The sequence below is a fragment of the Spodoptera frugiperda genome, chromosome 21 (assembly GCF_023101765.2).
Source record: "Spodoptera frugiperda isolate SF20-4 chromosome 21, AGI-APGP_CSIRO_Sfru_2.0, whole genome shotgun sequence".
NCBI classification, from domain to species: Eukaryota; Metazoa; Arthropoda; class Insecta; order Lepidoptera; family Noctuidae; genus Spodoptera; species Spodoptera frugiperda.
This window is the reverse complement of record NC_064232.1, coordinates 3,730,970-3,751,591: the sequence shown is the minus strand read 5'-3', so window position 1 is coordinate 3,751,591 and position 20,622 is coordinate 3,730,970. Positions and strand designations below refer to the sequence as shown.

Sequence of the window (20,622 nt, the reverse complement as noted above, 5' to 3'; positions counted from 1 at the left end):
GCAGTGCAAGAGAGTTGGAGCTATACAACCTACATAGCTCCGTCCCTCTGCTGCTCGATTACCGGCTTGTTTCATAAAAAAAAAGTACAGTTTTTTTCAGCAATGATCCTCCCACTGCAGTGCAAAGGCTACCCTCCTTCCACTCCTCTCTCTGTAGAGCTTTCTTTTCATACCAATTATATGTATCCACAGACACTACGAAGTAGCAATGGGCGCTGGGCAAGCGCTGGGCGACCGTCTCGCCCAGATGGAAGCCATGGATGGCGCGGCGCGCTGCCTCGAGGCTCTCCGCCTGCAGGGCAGGATCTGCAACTGTCGCCCGCTCGAGTTCAACACCAGGCTGCTTGAGGTCGCCACTTCTGTTGGGGCTAAGGTAAGAACTTAAGAAACTTCTGGATTATTTCATCTTTTTTATGGGGTATGAAGTAGATCACCTAATGGTAAGCAATCGGCGCCACCTATGGACACCTGCAACACCAGTGGCAAATGTGTTGCCGTTCTATTGGGGGACTTGAGTTTACTGATTATTTCACTGCGGACTGCCAAGCGAGTTACCGGGGCTCCGCCTCGAAAAGCAGGAGAAGGAACTGGGTGGTTTTTAGTCAGTGAGAGTCTGACACTCCCTCTCGCCTCGCCCAAGGAGAAGTCGTTGGGTGATTAAGGGGATTATTTCAAGCCAGTTTCCTGTGAGGTCGATTCGGTATTACGCTCGAGAAGGTTCATTCATACCGAAATATGTATCTTGGACGCGAAGAATTTGCATTATTTACTTAACAGATGGATAATTGCTATACGATTTTAATAAAATATTGTCGAAAGACAACAAAAGTCATTTGTATTGATTAGCCGATTACAGCTGCTATTTTAAAACATCTCATCATAAATCATAATAATTAACAACCTATTAATAAACGTTGTCTGTAAGGGAATTTGAGCTGTTTTCTTTCTGAGGTAGGTTCCATTTTTGTTTAAACAAAACAAAATTAAAATCTTACTTCTCTCATCCTCAGATGCTAGTCCGCCGCGTCCGTCTCCGTCTAGCGGAGATATACACGGGCCTGGGCGACAACGAGGCGGCCGCTAGGCAACGCCGCGCTGCCGCCGCGTGGGCCGCGCCCGCCTGCGCTCGCTGCAGGGAGCCCCTGGCCGAGCGGGCCGAGCCACTCGCCTCACTGCCTTGTGCACATATTGTGCATCATGCGTGAGTATACACTGATCATTAGTTCCATAATCATCATCATCAATTCGTTTATAAGGGGCGCAGGAAACGAAACTTCTCACGCCACAGCCGTCGCGAGAGACACTCCCGGCGTCGGAAATCGCGTGACGATCTCCGCCCACCGTAAATGCGAGTCTGCGGCGGTGAATTTGGTTGTTTCACGCCGGTTTCCTGTGAAGTCGTGGTGTAATGGTGTTAAAACATGAAACTGCCACATGAAACTTAAAGGCCTAAGAACTTAAATTGCAATCTTCAGTCCGCCTGCCCTGGAGAGATTATGGCATACCCTCATAATATGGAGCTGCGGCCTACCTAGCGGGTTTACCGGGGCTCCGGCTCGACAAGCAAGAGAAGGAACGGGGTGGTTTTTAGTCAGTAAGAGTCTGACACTCCCGCTCGCTTTGCCCTGGCGAGAGAAGTAATTGGACGATTTTCCCCCCTGAAAAAAAAACCCTCATAATATGAAGAAGAGACTCTCTTAATCCAGCAGACTGAAATCATGTGTTGTTCAAGACAAGGTACAGTTAAAAGAAAGTTACCACAATTGAGGTGTTTATCCCCAGCTGCATGCCGGAGTCGTGGTCCCGGCGCTCGACCCGCAGCCAGTCGGGCGTGGAGTGCGCGGAGTGCGCGTCCCCCCGCGCCGCCCGCGCCCCGCCGCCCGCGCCCCCCGCGCCGCGCACGCTGCCCACACAGGTACTTGTAGCGAACTATCTCCCCCGGCACTGCAACTCCTGTAAGCCAGGATCTACAGTAGATACATGAGAACATTGAAAATATGTTATGAGTCACACCTAAGCCTAAATCAGCAGACAGTTTTATCTGTTGATAAATAAGCAATCGACGTCACCCCAGTCGAGTTAGGGATTTGAGGATTAAGGATTCGGGGATTAAGATCTTTCACACAATGCTGTGGTTGTATGACGCCAGCGTATGATTTTCTGGTATCACTCTGGTCAGCATAGCCATAGCTTTCCAACGCGAAAGTGGACTTATTACCTCTTTGAAAAATAACAGACAATTAACATTAGTCATTACTAAATGACCGGAAAAAATAGCTTTACCTCTACATAAATACGCTTGAATTTCCAGGATTTCCCATTCGGTACACCGCCAACGCTTCGCGAATCAGACCTAAACTCCATCATATCTGACCACAGCAGTCAACAGGCCACTTCCAGCGTTTAATTACACATTTATTGACAGCTGACATTAATGACAGGTATTACTAAAACTATCGCAGATGGCAGCACTGTAGCTTATTTCGTGTAGAAAGATTTTCGTGCATAATTTGTTTCATTTTGTATGTTTTTAGCTTTTTTAAACGTATACATAAGTAAAATTTGATCAGTTTGAAAATAAGATACGGTGATGTGATCTAACAATATTTGTTTTTTATTTAACTTTTAAGAAATAACCTTTTTTTGTCTCTTTTTCGAAAATTTCTTAAATATTACGGTCCTAAAATACTAAATTTGCTTTTAAAACTGTATCAGTGACAAAAAATGACTAATATTTAAAAAAATACTATTAATTATTACCTATATGATTACTATTATATTATATTGAATTTAATACCTACTATCATCACCCTCGCTATGCGCAGCGGTATGAGTAGGTGTTGTCGTTTTCGGTGCAATAAAAATATTGATGTCTAAAAATTGTATTATTATCGTTAAAATTAAATGTAAAATTTTAATTTATATACTACATATTATTGTGTAATATAGTGGTTTTATATGTGGTTGCTATAATTATATGGTGTATACATTGATATAAAATGGTTAAATGTAACTTATCAAATAGAGGCAGTTCACAATTTTTTTTAAGGGGGGAAAATCATTTGTTTGTTGGGTTTATTCAAACCGGCTAATCAGAGCGCCGAACGCGCTTTCATTTCGATTACTTTCAACTTAAAGCAAAGTCGTACTAGGGCTACAAGTTTATGAGTTAATTTGAGTTTCTAATACTGCCTCTGGTTTTGCAAAGTGAGGGTGGGTCAAAGGATCTCGAGTTCGATTCCCACGTCAAGCAACGCACTGGGAATTTTTATACAGTTTAAAAAAAAACAAATATGGAGCTATTTATAACTGGTTGTATGTGAATGAACTTCTGCCTAAATGGGAATTAAAATTTACATTTAGCTTTGTTATATCAAAGTTACATAAAATTTATATCACGTGAGCAATAAAGAGAATATTTTTTGCTTATCTATAATTAAAAAATTAAATAAACAACATTATAAAACCACGAATTGATGTGTATTATAAAGAAATATTAATATTTTGAATGGAATTAACTATTGGAGCGTTTAAAAATGGAATATATGAGTGTTTTCTTACTTGTTTTAAAGTAACACAATATTGTTACACAAATGTTTAAGGTATAACACGTAACGCCATCTATGGTCTTTTATGACAGATGAGAACTGAATTTTATAATGTCATGGCAATGTGGAATGTTTTCAAGGAAATTTTTGAAGAAAAATGCTGCATGCTTTAAATACTTTTGAACCGAAAGTTCATCGAAATTGATTTAGGCACTGTATGCATAATAAACACAAATCATTTTACTTTTTCTAAAATATTTTATTTAACGATTTTTTTATAAACGTCGGACCAGTAAACGACGCGTTATGGCGGTTAACGTGTTAATAATAATATAATAATATGTGCTTTAAGACAAGTAAGAAAAAATATATAAAACGAAAATGAACAAATATAAAAACAAAAGGAACGAATGTCCATATCCCTATATTATTAAATTATAAATAAAAATAATTATTATTATATTACTACGATGTAATAAGTGTAAAGTTTGAGTCTATAATATATATATGATAAGCAAATGAATCGTCGTTGTGATGAAACTTTAGTAAGACTTTAAAAATTAAGCAAAAGAAAGCAATGTTTTCCTTTATTTTCGAGCAAAAAGCCCACCTCAGGCAAAGTATTATTGAGTTGTTTGACTACGTATCGAAATTAATCATTAATAGCTCTTGGAAGTCTCAATAATGATAACGACGGAAATCGGTCGTTAAGTCCTATCATTAAGACATTTATTTGGGTCAATCTCCAAAACAGGCGTAGTCTCATTAAAAATAATTATATTCAAATAGTAGTATTTTTTGTTATTTTCAATAAGTACGTAATTACTATTAAATATCTATATCTAAAAAGCACCAAAGCGATCACACGAATACGCCCGTTTTGTAGATTGGCCCATTTGCAATTTTATTTCACTATAAAAGGGAAACTACAGGAGGACACCAAGCTCATAACTTAACGACCGATTTTTAGTCGTTGTCATTGTCGAGACTACCAATTTAAGATTGACCGGATTCCTATTACATTAAACGCGTAATAAAAGTGGGTGTCACATGTTAAATGTCACATTCAGCATTCAGTTTGCTCTGTCTACCCATTTTATGGGTGAAAGACAAGTATGACGCTTTTATATCAGAGGTGGTAACACAATTTTTTTTATTTATGAAGGGAATGCAAGATCTGTTGTATACGCTTATTTAGGTTTATTATACAAACACTGATAAAGGCAATCTTATGAGCGTTGTCATTGGGATATAAAATAAGAATACCTAACCTGTGACAGTCTAGCAGTCACTGCTGTAATGAAACCCTCCTCTACTTAAAGCATTAACTGCCAAAAGAAAACTGTTGAAGGCAAATCCTCGGCTAAAAGTTCGTCACCAGTGTCCGACGTGACGGTTAACGTGTTCAAAGTCAAAATCATTTATTTCAAATAGACCAGGAAGACACTTTTGAACGTCAAAGCAAATATAATAATATTAATAACGTCTGTCTGTCGGTCAGTCCTCTAGTGAAGCTATTTTAAGTTAAGAGGGTTTAACATAATCTTGAGAAGCAGCTAAGTTAGAGAATGCAGTTTAAAACGTTCATGTTTATCAGATAGCATTGCTTTTTAGCGGGATCATCCAATGGCTTCTCCCGCCTTGAGCAAAGTGAAAGGGAGTGTGAGACTCTTATTGGCTAAAATCCACTCCGTTCCTACTCCTGCTTTTCGAGGCGAATTACCGCTACTTCACGTGTCTTTGTGAAATGTGGCCATGAACCGACCCCATGGCTGTTTCTGACACCAACAGAAGAATAGTGGCAATGTGTATGCTACTCTGTCAGGTGACTTAACAGTACCTTGTTTTACATACATACATACATATCGTCACGCCTTTAATCCTCGAAGGGGTAGGCAGAGGTGCACATTATGGCACGTAATGCCACTGTGTACAACCCACTTTTCACAATTTATGTTGTAAGTCCCATGTAATAGGTGGTGAGCCTATTGCCATATACCGGGCACATTTCCAGACTCCGTGCTACTACTAAGAAATTTTCGAAAAACCGAAAAAAGCCTAGTAATACTTCGCCCGACCCAGGAATCGAACCCGAGACCCCTTGCCTGGCAGCCGCACTTGCAACCACTCAGCCAACGAGGCAGTACCTTGTTTTAAATGAAATTAAATGTTTACGCTCATAAGCATAGCCTCCATATAAAACTAGTTTATAGCCGTTCTCTGTTTAATTGTAAACATTGCTGGATTATGAACTATTTTTTAATAAAACGTTGCCCCACACTAGGATTTTCTTCTGTGTCGTGGGTGCGTTTACAAACATACAAGTTCACATACACATGACACCCAGACCCGAAACAACAATTTGTGGATCCCACAAAGGACTTTTTTCTGAGAGTTTATTAATCTAACGGTGTTTACAAGTAAACGGAACAATAACCATTATTTAATGTGTTTTTAGGACCGAGAATCCTTTGAAAAATACGCTTTATTAATATGAATGAAAAAGTAAGTTTGTTTTGGTACGAATTATTAATTAAATTGATGAGGATTTTCGTTTTTGCGCTGTAAAGATGGCGTTAGTGAGTTATAAGGTAATATAGAGTCTTATAGTCACAAGTTGACTGATATTATTAAATATTATATCGGACAGATAGACATAAAGCTACACTAGCGCCTCTAGCGGCGCGAAAATCCTCATTCAGATGTGATTAAGTCGAGTTGTATGCAAGATAGTTTTTAAAATATGCATAATAGAGATTTATACTATATTAAGGGTTGTGCCAAACCTAAGATTTCCCTTGATCATTTTTTTATTTATTTGGAATATATTTCTACTAAGTATGCCATTGTAACAATTATGGCATTATAAGCAAAAGTAATGGTATAACTATCAGTTTTTATGAGCCCATCTCACACAAAATAATATATAATGATGGGAAATGTACGATAAAGATTTCAAAATGTATCGATATTTCATTTTTCACCTTATCTCAGCATACAAGTCGACTATTGTGTATTGTGATCATAATTATTTTAGAAAGAAATATATATTATACGCTTGTATAGTTAACACATTCGTTGCTGTTACACTATACTATATATGTCATAGTATGTAGTTGTATATTTCTGTTACAAATGAGATATACATAACTATAACATAGTATATTAGAATATTTTATCGTGAATCCCGGAGGAAATTGAATGAATTTGTATCGATGGACAAGTAAACGGTTGGTGTTTCCTGTAAATATTAAATTAAAAATAATATCTAAAATCAAAATGTACCTTTATGATAAATATCTTAAATTAATTATTATTTTTCAAAAATATTACACTTTTCGATCATACATAACCTCTATGATTTTTAACTGTCAAAATTATATTTTCATACATGACATTACGTTTGACATTTACAAATGTCAGATTTAAAGGGAATGACAGTTGAGAGTGTCATCGGGATTCTAAGCCATAGGTAGTATAAAAATCAATCATAAATATAGTTAAAAAAAATCTGAAATTCAACATAATATAATATATTCTAAATCCATAATTAACTGCCAAATTTTAATCGTCAATTAAGAATAACATAATATAATGAAGAGAGCATAAATATACAGTATATAGACGCACTGGTTTGTCGGGCACATTAAATGTGGGAGGACGAATGAAAAGAATAATTAAACATTTAAAAAGAAATCTTAAAAGTGTCACTGCCAATCCGAAAACTCGTATTCAGTTGGGAAAAATTGCATAATTGTTTATAATAGTGTACAGTGGCCAGTAATTCAATTTACTCTATCTGTAAACATTTTAAAAGTGTTTAGACTGAATGGGATATTTACGATCACGGATAAACTGACAGTTCATCATCAAGTGCCGTAATCCGTGATCCGTTTGCAACAGTGCCGAAATATCGGAAACTCACAAAAACTAATAAACATGGTAAATATCTCATTTTACGTTCAGTAACTTCAGTTCTCATTTGAAAGAAAGGACAGGGTTTACCTGAGCTGGCCACTATACCTATTTCGGATTACTACCGATTAAAATAGAAGGGTTTTCGCCAGCTTGCCTTAAATGTGTGCCAAAAATAACTATGAAACTTAAAATGTAATAAAAATATTGAACGAAAATTACTCTTTTCGCTCGTCCTCAAAAATTAAACACTGTTGAATGTATAGAGAGCATTTATTGATTTATCCATATACATATTATAGAGAAGATATAAAATATATCCATAAAACATAGTCCAAATTCTATTACCGTTATTTACATACCTATAAAACTTATAATCAAAATATTATGTTACAGAAATTATATACGAAAATAAATATTTGTAGAAGTAAAACTACTTCCTTCCTTTCAGACCTTTGCATAGAGGTCGCTACTATACTTTTTAAGTGCCAAAATCTGTCCAATAATAGTTAAATTTAAAAATAATATTCTTTTTCTTTATTTTTTTACTTCTGCAAATAGTAAACTATGTATCTGTATTTATTAAATACTGAAATAAACCTCACTTCGTCCTATCTACTATGTTTTAGCTAGACAAACTGATTTAGACTAATATTTAGTTAGCTTCAGATCCAAAGCCTTTAGTTTCGATGGGTTACATTTGTATACATTTTTCTCGATTATAATTATTGCTAAAGACATTGTATGTATAAAATATACCTAAAGATGTATAAAAAAAAAAAACAATTTAAATGGCAATGCCATTTGGGATACCCAGACATCTCTGTTAGGTTCGGTTCATATCAGACGGAACATGCGTCGCGTATCATCGGTCGCGTAACGCCAGAACAGACAAATGTATAGAAAAACAATTGACCGTTCACACTCAACCGATGATACGTCAGTACGACCGATTATACGCTCGACTTATTTTACATCAGATATGAATCGACCCTTAAGCTTGAATAAATATCGATAAAATCGTGCAAATGTTTCCCATCACTAAACAAAACGCGTTTAAATAGATAGGAAATAAAATGTTAGTTAGGCATTATCCACATGTCTAAATAAGTCAGTCTAGCTACTTATATAAGGTGTTCTTAAATTATCCGCGACGGCTTTAATGGGAGGTAGTGTTGTGTTTGAAGATTACAACATTGACTCCACTCTGCTTAAAGTGTTTCACAAATACGCACATTGCGTCGACACATCGAAAGAGATAACTCTTTCATAACAAACTGACTAGTGGATTTATTGTAGGTATAAAAGAAAAATGACTCATGAATTTATATTTACTATTGTAATCTTTAAACACAACACTACCTCCCACTAAAACCGTGGCACTTTTAAAGCTACTCATATATGTTTTTGAAATTTCATAAACGATTTGATGACTGGGTAAGCGTTCAGAAATAAATCTATTACAATATTTCCAAAGTAATAAGTTGGAATCTCATGGTGAAAGTCTTAAATGCAATCACAAATCAAAATCTAACCAATATTATAAACAAAAGACTTGACAAAGCCAAAAAAAACTCCAACTAAAAATAAATCTTGGTATCTAATCCTTACTAAACTATAATTAGGACAAAGAATACTTATATTTAATATAATAAAGAAATATAGTATTATAATATATCTTAACTTTATAATGTATGTACCTGCACGAAAAATTACCTTTGCAAAATTACTCTCATAAAAAATATCGCCTACCGACGAATTTACCGCGTAAAAAAATTGAGAGAGTAATTTTGCACGGACTAAAAATTTACTATTACCTGTTGAACCTGCCTCTGAAAGTACTATTTTAATTACTATATAAAGCTATATTTGTTATTTATGAAAAATCAGAAGACTTTTCTTTATAAGAAGGGTAAGAGTGAATTAATTAAAAAATAAAGCTCTGTAAGGATAAGTCACTGATTTTGGAAAATCTAATTATGTTGACACGTTGTTAGTGAAAAGAAAAGATGGTGTAAGTAATGAAAAGAAAATATAATTTTGATATATACCATGTTTGTACAATGCCTGCTTAGTATCTGAAAATTCAGGCTTCTTGTTTTATCCACCATGAAGTTATAGGCTGTCGAAATTGGCCATGGCTTTGGGAAAAGGGTACGGCCGTACCGCTTTTTTCTGCTCGACTTGGGGGTGGGCATTGCCCCCGGATTGTCCTGTTTAAGCATTAATTGCCGAAAGAAAACTGTTGAAGGCAAATCCTCCGCTAAGCGTTGGTCACCAGTGACTGGCGTGGTGGTTAACGTCTTAATAAAAAAAGAAGGAATACAATTATCCACTGGAGATTAGTTTTATTAAAAAACTAGCAATTTTGTGGGATAAAAACTAAATCCTATTACCTAAATCAACTCATACCCTATCTCTATAGGTACCAAATTTCAGAAAAATCCGTTCAGTAGTTTTATCATGATTGATTTATAATATGAATGTGATTCTCAAATCACAAATTAATTACCTATTTGAAACGAAAAACTAATAGATACAATGAGACGATGACTGACCGACAAAGTTATATACCTAGAGGACATGTAAAGCAAAATTTGTTCCAGATGCGCTCAAATAAGTTTGAAATAGTTAAAGGGTAAATAAAGAAAACCTTTTTTTTGTAAAGTCGCTTGAAGGAAATCTTACCTTTTCATTAACAACGTGTATTGAATAAAAAGATCTATCTTCTGTTAAACTAACTTAAAAGTCTAACGTTCAAAGAACTAAACTTTCACACTAAACTAGCTAAACTTAGATAGATTGCACTCAATTTATTAGAATTTACAATTTTATTTATTTCATAAGTAGTGTAAGGATTCGTCTCGTGCTATTGTGTACCAGATACTGTTTAAAAAAAAATATGTATTTGTTATTTATTACTTGTCTTATCTGTGCTTGTCTTTTTTTTTCTAAAAAGGTCGTACCTATGTCATGAAACATTAGAACTTGAGACGGGATATTTACCATGTTTATGTATGTAGTATGTCTATGACGCCCGAATACTCAAACGCTACTCAATTTTAAGTTGTACTTAAATATCGTGCTATCTTTGTTATTTTACAAAGAATTGATAGTGACAGAACTACATTTGATAGCGTCTTAAAATTGAGTAGCGTTTGAGTATTTGGGCATGAGTCTATGAGAATGTCAGAAACTCATAGACATATATAAACATGGTAAATATCCCGTCTCAAGTTCTAATGAAAAAATTATAGATTTTAACTTTATATTGTACAGTACCCTTAGTACGACTTTGCTTTACGTTTAAAGTAATCGAATGGACGCTCTGATTGGTTGGTTTATTTGAGTCGGCCAATCAGAGCGCTGGACGCAGTCTCGTATAGATTACTTTAAACGTAAAGCAAACTCGTACTAATGGTGCTGATAACTTTAAAAATGTATTAAAAAAATTCACGACTTAACGACCGAATTTTGTCGTTATCTGTGTCGAGACTTACCGGACTGGATTTAGCGATTTTTTTTTCAGGTTACGACCTTTTATCTTATTGTATTACTATATTTTTTAAATATTTAAAAAATACTCACTTACTCTTAAAACTGTGCCAAAAAGTTCCCATTGTGATTCCCAAAAATTAAATTTATTGTTATATAAATATGTTTAAAATATATATTATATTGTGAAATAAATATATTAAAGAAAAATAAAAAATGTAGTTGTGAAATATCGGCGTTGTGTTAAACAGTCATTTTTAGGATAAAGTATGAGAGAATAAATGAATGCATGTTATATTTTAAAATTTTAATTGAAAATATTATATTAATTTCAAAATCGTATGTTTCATTTCACCATCCTGTATAAAGGTAAGCATCCACAGGCCCACATCGTACGCATCGCACGCAACAGATATTAGTTTGTCTTGTATAGAAACTCATACAACTGCGTCCATTGCACACTGCATCCGCATCGTACGGACCGCATCATCGGCAATGCTTACATGCGATGCGTTTTGATGGCGTCATACGGAATGAACTGCGGACTACCTAGCGGGTTTACCAGAACTCCGGCTCGAAAAGCAGGAGTAGGATCGGGGTGGTTTTTAGTCAGTAAGAGTCTGGCACTCCCTCTTGCTTCGCCCAAGGTGGAAGAAGTCATTGGATAATTGACCCCTCAAAAAAAAAAAAACTTTACGTTCAAAATCCAAACGTGTAGATGGATCACCTGATGGTAAGCAATCGGCGCCACCAGCAACACCAGAGAAGTTATAAGTGGGGGTGGATGTAAGGATTGGTTTATAAATGCGCTTATAACACAGATATCCACTCATTTGGTCAATAAAAAGGGGGTTACCTGGAAAGTTAAAGAATAATTTTGTTAAATTATTAATAATTTTCAATTAATCAGATTTACCGTAACATATACAAATACAAGTACATGAGAAGTGCCCCATTATTCATTACAAACATAATAAAAAAGACAAAACATAACAAAGCCGTAAATACAAACGAATATTAAAAATAATGTCTGACTTGACTCTTGACAGACACAAAAATACTATTATTAGAAACGACCATGTCAGTTTAAAAACAAAAATACTGGTTAAAATCCGTTGCAATGTCCATTCAGTTTGTACTTTAAACAAACAAAAGTACGAAAATAATGTTAATAGTCCCGTTAAATGTGTCAAAACACTTTTATTTATTTTAAATATCCCGCTTTTACTTGACGTGTAGATTCAAATTTCTCCCGCCATTTTAAACTCAATGACATTTGCTCGTTCAGAAATTCATACGCCTTCATTCTTAGTAAACTAAAAACCGAAAATACATTTTATTTCCTAAAAATAACATTAATTCAACATAATCGGGATTAATATACATATAAATGTTTAATTCTATCTAATAAAAAGGAAAGAAAACAAGTTTTAAAATAAAATGACAACCAACAGTGGCTGTATGCAGATGAGTTCGTGCCCGTTCTTAAAACGACAAAAAGTTGTTTATAAAAAAAAAACTTGCATTTGTATTGATTTTCGCAGTATCTATCCCAGATTTTTCCCGTGAAAATAGAGTTGCAGTTCTAACTAAACAAATTAATTTCCATTGAAAATATAAAGAGAGTGTACTATAGCTGTGTTGGGGCGTCTTTATCGTACATTAAACCTACTTTTACGCTGCGTAGCCACCCGTAACGATCATACTGAATATACATTACATTCCTGTGGTGTTTTTCTGGAAAATAAGGTGTTTTAGATAAAAATGAGTGCTATAGCGCAACAAAAAGTCCTCGTCAAGGAAGGTTTATTTCAGTTTATTACAAAACATATCCCTAGTGCTGATTTAAACGTGATAGATGATATCGTTCTCACGTATGTGATTTCGATCCTGGAGGAAGCTTCGCAGGACCCGTGTTTCGATGTTGAAGGTGAGAAAAGCATTTTAAATAGATTTCTGATGTTTTCCAACCCATATTATGCCCTTGAACTAATTTTCCATCTAGAATTATGTCATAATATAGTAGTTTTTAAGTGAATCCATCTCAAATTCGTTGTATATGCTTTGTTTACCGTCAGACAGTGGGTGCCGATTCAAATTACGTAGTTCTGAAACAAAACACGATCGCCTTGACACCTAATTTCACAATTGAAACAAAAGAAATGCTGGATCACTTGTATTTTAAAGTTAAAAGTTAGCTCTTGTATCAAAAGTGAATTAAAATGCGTATTTTATTGTTGATATTTATTTAAACTCTTTATTTTATTACGAAAATATGTATGATGTACTATTTTGTTATACATTATATTACAAGTCAAAATAAAATATTTATTTTGTGTTAAACAACTTGTATTTAAGCATCGGGGCATGCAGAAGTGTTGATCTCATTAAAAATTCACTGGCCGGTTACTTCAATCTTTTCCATATTAATAATATACAATCACTGGTAAATAAAATCTCTGGCTTACTAAATCCATTGCAGATCTTAAAATAATAATCTTATTGGAATTAACATATTTAAATAAATATTTTGATATAGCAAATACTGTATAATATTTATTTTCTGCTAGCTTCTGCCAGAGACTTCGCCTGCGTTCCACTGAGATTAACAGTATCCTATCACTCAAGTCAGCTCATACCATCTCTTTATCGGTACCAAATTGCATCAAAATGTGTTTGTTAGTTTCGGCGTAATAGACCGACAACCATCCAAACAAACTCACGTTTATAATATTAGTGTGATGTGTTTCGCGAATACAGATGATTTAATGCGACAGATCATACATGTTCGCTGTCGCAGCAAAACAACATGAGCGACAGGGACACGGAATGGACAGGCGGTTAATGGGTTAATATCCTCAAAGTTGATGCAATACTACAATTGTTACTTCAGTTGTCTGCTGATCCTTTCTTATACTTACAGCCATACGCAGTTATTTAATGGTTACTTAACCCAGCCCTTAACAATTGTTTTCGATACAAAATCATTACTAAGGAATAGTTTAAGTCAGGGATGCACAGACTTATTAAGACTAGGGGCCACTCGGACAAATTATGAACGGATTGCGGGCCGCAGAAGTATAGGTAATTAATAAAGAATTGATAATAATGTATTAAAATTGAAAAATAATTTAATAATTTGAAGCGTGCACTGCATAGTGCTTACAATCTTTTTTATATTTGGCTCAAATTTACTTGTAGCAATTTATTTTTGCTGTCGGCGGGCCACCAGGATTCGACCGGCGAGCCGCGGTCTGTGCATCCATGATTTAAGTAATCTTTAAATGTCTCTGAGTGTGGCAGTTAAACTGAAAGTTTAAATGATATGCTAAAACAAATTTGAAGTAGTTATTAAAAAAAATTTTATGTTCATTATTAGAACATAATAATCTCTATACACCAAATTAAATTTTAGACTGCACTGTTGGGTTGGTGCTGTGGCTGGGCAACCAGCTGCCATACAACATGTAGCCGGTTTTTAATCCCGGACGGAGCAACTCTTTGTGTGATCCACAAATTGTTGTTTTGGGTCTGGGTGTCATGTGTATGTGAACTTGTATGTTTATAAACGCACTTGTGACACAGGAGAAAATTGTAGTGTGGGGCAATTGGGGCAATTTTGTTAAAAAACACATTGGGTGATATGATTCTTTTTATTCCACGGGAACACAGGGGAAGTCGCAGGTAGAAGCTAGTCTGTAATAAATTTAATAGTTGGCTGAATAGAAGCTGAGCGTATATCGGTATAACTCAGATCATTGGCACTATTCAGGCTTTACTGGGTAATCGGATGCTGCGCTATCACGGGTTTGATTCCTATATGAAACATATATAAAATGTAACATTTAAATTACCTAAAAGTCACGGTTTACTCACGTATTATTAATAGCGGCACACGCTGCTCATGATGAAGAGTCCCTGTGTGACTCGAAACTAGTAGAGGTTTTTTCCATTAATAAAACGTGAGTAGCTAAACCATGATTTTTACTTATTTATGTAGTATGTTTTATATACGGTTATTATAAAAATATATTTAGTGTGTTTTTAGTTAACAGTCTGATACAGTCTCAGATAGTTATATGATATACGAGGAACTTACAAAAAGGGTTGCTAAGATCGGCCGCATACCTACATTTGGTTTCCGTATCAGACTGTTAGTCCGTATCAGATTTGATCCGAACCCTGAAAGTCAGCTTGAAACATTCGGTTTCCAAACGTTGGTTGTTGGCCATCATCATCACATCAGGCGTGATAGCGGCCAAACGCCATCAATTGTAAAAAAAAAAGAGTTATCCGAGTCGGATATCTAAAAGCCGCTCGATTGCAACCCCTGCCCTATGCTGGGGCCATGTATGGCTAGTTACCGAATATTGAAGTTATCAAAGTTTTTTGAATCATACAATCATACATAACGCCTGTCTCCCATGCTGGTAAGCAGAAACTATGGACCGCCAATTGTTACGAATATTACATACCTCTTTCGCTTCATCATCTTTCTTTTCGTTGTGTGAGTGAGGTTACCGGAGGCCCAATTACCCCCGATTCCCCAAAAAACACTTAAATTCCTAACCTTCAAAGGGCCGGCAACACACTTGTAACGTCTCTGGTGTTTCGGGTGTCTATGAGCGGCGGCGATTGCTTACCATGAGGTGATCCGACTGCTCGTTTACCGGCTTCACTAGTTACATAATTAGTATAAACAAAAGCTTCTCACTCAGTCCCTATGTCCCGTTTGTATGCCTTAATCTTAAAAACTACGCAACGGATTTTGATGCGGTTTTTTTAATAGATAGTTTTAATAGATAGTAGTGACTCAAGAGGAAGGTTTTTATGTATAATACATGCATAATAATATCACCATTGCACCAATGTGAAGAAAAGAAGAAATCATCATCAGTCATCAGTCTTTTTATCCATGCACTTCGGTTAAGGACAATTTTTTTATTCATCCACATATTAACTAGCTGTTAGGTAACCTACACATTTATACTAAAAGGGTAGACAAAAACCCATTAAAAATGTGGAAACCCAATAACAAAGTAATAAGATTTCCTCCTACTGCAAAATCAACCATCAATGGAATGGAATGAAATTGAATTTCTACCAGAGTGCTTTTAAACTTAAAAGCAAACTGTTGCCCTGGGTGTTGGAAAAATGGGTCATCGATCCGGTTAGCGCCGGGTACAGGGTTACAGGTGGCCGGGACGTGTGGGAGAAGCTCTCGGTGCCTAACTAACTATATTGATTCATAGCCTTGTGATATTTGTTATATGTCGACTCATTCGATGTGAAGGGTTCGTGTTTCGAGTGGGATGACGATCTTTATGGTATTTACTCTAGGATGTTCGTTTTTGAGAGTTTGGGAGCGGAGAATATAGTAAAAGATAAGTTTTTTAATCTCTGAAGGAGGGATAGTTATTTAGTGTGTGGGAGAGCCATGCTTCGGCACGAATGGGCCGGCTCGACCGGAGTGATAACACGGCCTCACAGAAAACCGACGTGAAACAACGCTTGCGTTGTGTTTCGTTGTGTGAGTGAGGTTACCGGAGGCCCAATTCCCCCCTTCCCAATCTTCCCCATCCCCGATTCCTGAACAACAACCCTTAAATTCCTAACTCCCAAAAAGCCGGCAACGCACTTGTAACGCCTCTGGTGTTTCAAGTGTCCATGGGCGGCGGCGATTGCTTACCATCAGGTAATACGATTACCGGCTCGATTACCGGCTTGTTTCATAAAAAAAATGTAGATATGTGATCGCATTTAGGTCACCCTAAGTTCAGAAGATGCTTATACATATAGACCCTTTCCCAGAGCGTAGCGCCATATCTGCCGTATTAACTTATACGAGGGCCAAATGCGTAAACAAAAATTAAAAACTTTATAATATTTAATTTCATTCCAGAAATTATAAAATTCCAAATAATCAATTCCTCATTTTCCGCGTAAAGCATGCGTTCAAAGAAAATTAAGGTCGTAAGGGCTCCCAAATATGGGTTCGCTGTTATAGCATTGGTAAGTCCCCTCTTTGAGGTTTGAGAGACAGGGGGGGGGAAAGGTATTGGAAAATTTTCACCCAAAAAAAAAAAAGAAAGACCGAAAGAAAAAACGAAGAAAGGGCGACCCCAAACAAATTTTTCACCCGCCAAGGCACGCCACCGACCTTTCCCTGGGTATCGGTAGCTAATCACAATTTAAGGATCACATCAACATGATGCGTGTGCTGCACCCGCGACATTTCGCGTCGTGTGTCACGAAATGCTGCTCGTAAATATGAGCCTCTAGCATGGCTTGAAACTAGTTGAGTTCTTTGTTAAACAGTTAGTTACTTGAGTAAGCTAATAACATAACAATTAATTTAGTACGTTTTATAAAATTATCTCTCATAATGTTTAAAGTTTATATACATATAACTGTAATCTGTTCATGTCACTTGTTAATAGCGTGTGAAATAAATATTTTTACTTTCTTTTGCTTTTAATAATAATTAGTCCTTTTAATACTAACCTATCCCTTTTACAAAATATTGAGAGCAAACACCCAATCTTTCACTGTACTCACAATATAATCATAGACCTTTTGTCCCCCGTACGGATATGCAATAGGGGTCATAAATTAAACTAACTATCGACTGCACTGTTGCAGCGGCTGGGCGATATATTCTTGCACGGACCAACAATTTGTAGAATCCATAAACAACTGTAGCTGTTAATCTGTTTGTGAAAGCAAAACACATGTGATTTTCTCGGTACTGTAGTGACTTAAGAGTCATAATTTTGAATTCTTAACTACGTATTTTTTATTAAGGACCTGTTGCACAAAGCTTTGTTACCTTTCTGTTTGTCTATTTGAAGAATAATTTGACGCAACTAGTGATAAAATACGTGAAAATATGGAGGACTGCCTTCATTCAGTTCAGATGTTCACGTCTACTGACTGTTGATTATGATGATAACTATTGAATTGTATCAAATGATGACTAGCTTAGTGGCGGGGGAAAGTCGTTGTTGTCTGCAAAATTGTGTTTGTCAAAGCATCCAGTACAAAGTAGAAATATAAAAACAATTTTCAAAACCGAGCGACGTACTCCGATACGTACTAGGAAATGCGCTACCTTTTTAAAGGACTAGATAGGAGCAAAATGTGGTAACAATATGCAACGATCTATCCTTTTGCAAAATCTAAGCTCTGTACCCTTTTTTATGGGGGGGAAATCATCCAATGCCTTCTCCCGCCCTGGGCGAGGTGAGAGGGAGTGTCAGACTCTTACTGACTAAAAACCATCCCGTTCCTTCACCTGCTTTTCAAGCCGAAGCCCCGGTAAACCCGCTAGGTAGTCCGCAGCTCCGGGTCAACCTATCTGCCTAAAATGTACATCTGAAAATATAATTATGTTGTGATAGCAATATGCAACGAACTATCCCTTTACAAAAACCAAAAACCTAAAACCTCTATACCCTTAGTACGAGTCTGCTTCACGTTTCAAGTAATCGATACCAGAGCGCGTTCTCTGATTGGCAGGCACGAATAAACCAACCAATCAGAGCGCCGATCGTGCTCTCGTTTCATTGAGTGATGTGAATATGCAACTCTTGATATACCTACGTATTCTGTATTCAATCAAAGCATCTCTATCAGTACCTGTGTACATAAGGGACTATACAGACAGGAGGGGACGTCAAATTGTGTAATTGAAAAGCGAGAACCACTGCGTCGCATCGCATCGATCGTATGAACAGGGTGTGTCTAAAGGTTTGACTGTTTTCAAAGCGTGTTTATATGTTTTGTTGAGAGTAACCTGTGTAGGTAACGTCTTCTAGTGACATGGTTGGTGTTATAAATTAGAGATTTCCTTTTCTACGAAATTGTTCAGCTGTGTTCACAAATGTAGGTCTCCAGCAAGGGTAAACGAGGTAAGTGTGGGAGAGCCATGCTTCGGTACGAATAGGCCGGTTCGACGAGAGTGATACCACGGCCTCACAGAAAACCGACGTGACACAACTCTTGCGTTGTGTGAGTGAGATTAGCGAAGGCTATGCTACTTCCCAATCTTCCCAATCCCCATTTCCCCAACAACCCTTAAATTCCTTATCTCCAAAAGGCCGGCAACACTGCTGTAAAGCCTCTGGAGTCCACGAGTGTGGCGGTTGCTTACCATCAGGTGATCCATTTGCTCATTTACTAGCTTGTATCATTAAAAAAGGTAAAATTATTGACAGCAATTTTCTTTTAGCGACAGTCCATAAATTTTACTAGGTGTTGCTTTCATGACTGCTTATTGGCATGATGAAGGAATAAACGTACTTAATCCACATCACTCTACAATCTCCTAAATATTTCGTCCAATCAAAAATCGCAACCTGAAAGAATACAAACACACTTTTTCGTTTATAATATTGCTAATTTAACCTAATTTAATGTTAATGTATAAAGTGTATTTGTAGTAAAAAATATGATTGTAGTTAATTGTAGTGTTTAAAATAGGTATTAGGTACCATAAATATTAATTAGACTTTGCTTACTATATAAAAATGTATGACAACGGCACGGAATAAGTCCGTGGAGAACTAATGTAAATAGAATAAAAAAAAACCTTTTATCAAACCGTTTGTTTCAAAAACATACTGTATACGGTGGAATGGAATCAGCGCTCTCGACGGGAGTTTATATTTTGAAAGCATGTGCATATACACTCCGTGTCTACTCGTCTACCGACTGCCCGCTTTCATTGGGGATGGGCAGTCAAATAAAATATGACATAAAAATGTTTTACTGAAAATTTTTAGTGCATACCTTGTTGGTCGGGTTGTTTTTTTTAATTGTATTATTGAACTAACTAACTAGCGACGTACAAACGAGTTGAAAACGACTCAGGTTTAAAATCTCTTGGTATCTTCGATCAACTATGAATTTATTACTTAGAAAACATACCCATTCAAGTCCGACACAACAACATCTGGATCCTACATATAGTTGTTCCTTGCGAAAATCAAAGCATATTGCTCAGCAACTGAACTAAACCATATTTTGAAGAGGAAAGTCATCAAATTGCTTCTCCCGCATTGAGTGAGGCGGAAGGGAGTGTCAAACTCTTAGCAACTTAAAACCACCCCGTTCCTACTCCTGGTTTAATCCGGAGCCACGGTAACCCGTTATGTTATCCGAAGCCCTGAACAAGTGATCAGTCTAGCTACAGTATAAATCTGTTTAAGTAATCTATGAGCCCTTCTACGTACCCCTTCGTGCAATAAAAGGCATGATATTATGAAATGACCCTTCCAAAGCTAATAGGGCGGAAGGGGGGACGAATAGTGCATTGATGCGTAGATTTGAATCCCTTTCAATCTAAATATAGGAGTGCAACCCTGTGGCTATTTGGAATCTATTAAGGTCTTTGTAATGTCGAAGTTTGGGTTCGGTTTTAATGTTTTAATAGCTATAGTTACTAGCTGACCCAGCAAACTTCGTAATGCCTCAAAAAATGTTTTTGATCTCCTTTTTAAAACGAGCAGACGTATCACCTGATGTTATGATGAATTGCCGCCGCCCATTGACACCCAAAACACCAGAGTTGTTACAAGTGCTTTGCAGGCTTATTGGGGATTAGCAATTTAAGGGTTATAGGAGAATCGGGGATTGGAAAGATTGGGAAGAGGGGTAATTGAGT

At 36.3% G+C, this 20,622-nt stretch overlaps 2 protein-coding genes and 1 long non-coding RNA gene across 4 annotated transcripts in view; 2 read left to right on the top strand and 1 right to left on the bottom strand.

Moving 5' to 3' along the window:
* Positions 1-20,622, top strand: part of LOC118280488 (43 kDa receptor-associated protein of the synapse homolog) — a 124,478-nt gene that overhangs the window by 21,413 nt on the left and 82,443 nt on the right. Inside the window, exons 11-14 of the mRNA XM_050702054.1 lie at positions 193-373; positions 1,011-1,201; positions 1,783-1,915; positions 2,312-8,632. Coding sequence (XP_050558011.1) covers positions 193-373; positions 1,011-1,201; positions 1,783-1,915; positions 2,312-2,407 — 601 coding nt within the window. The 3' untranslated portion in view covers positions 2,408-8,632. The remainder of the gene's footprint in view (positions 1-192; positions 374-1,010; positions 1,202-1,782; positions 1,916-2,311; positions 8,633-20,622) is intronic.
* LOC126912024 (uncharacterized) overlaps positions 4,996-20,622 on the bottom strand; it is a 17,192-nt gene continuing 1,565 nt past the window's right edge. Inside the window, exon 2 of the long non-coding RNA XR_007706637.1 lies at positions 4,996-9,163. This is a non-coding gene — a long non-coding RNA (uncharacterized LOC126912024). The remainder of the gene's footprint in view (positions 9,164-20,622) is intronic.
* The window catches only part of LOC118280313 (CUE domain-containing protein 2), a 25,870-nt gene continuing 17,728 nt past the window's right edge, over positions 12,481-20,622 (top strand). The window contains exon 1 of one of the 2 annotated variants that reach the window (XM_035600277.2): positions 12,481-12,888. In XM_035600277.2, the coding sequence (XP_035456170.2) occupies positions 12,723-12,888 (166 nt within the window). In that variant the 5' untranslated portion in view covers positions 12,481-12,722. The remainder of the gene's footprint in view (positions 12,889-20,622) is intronic. The other variant, XM_050702078.1, reaches the window with a different exon arrangement.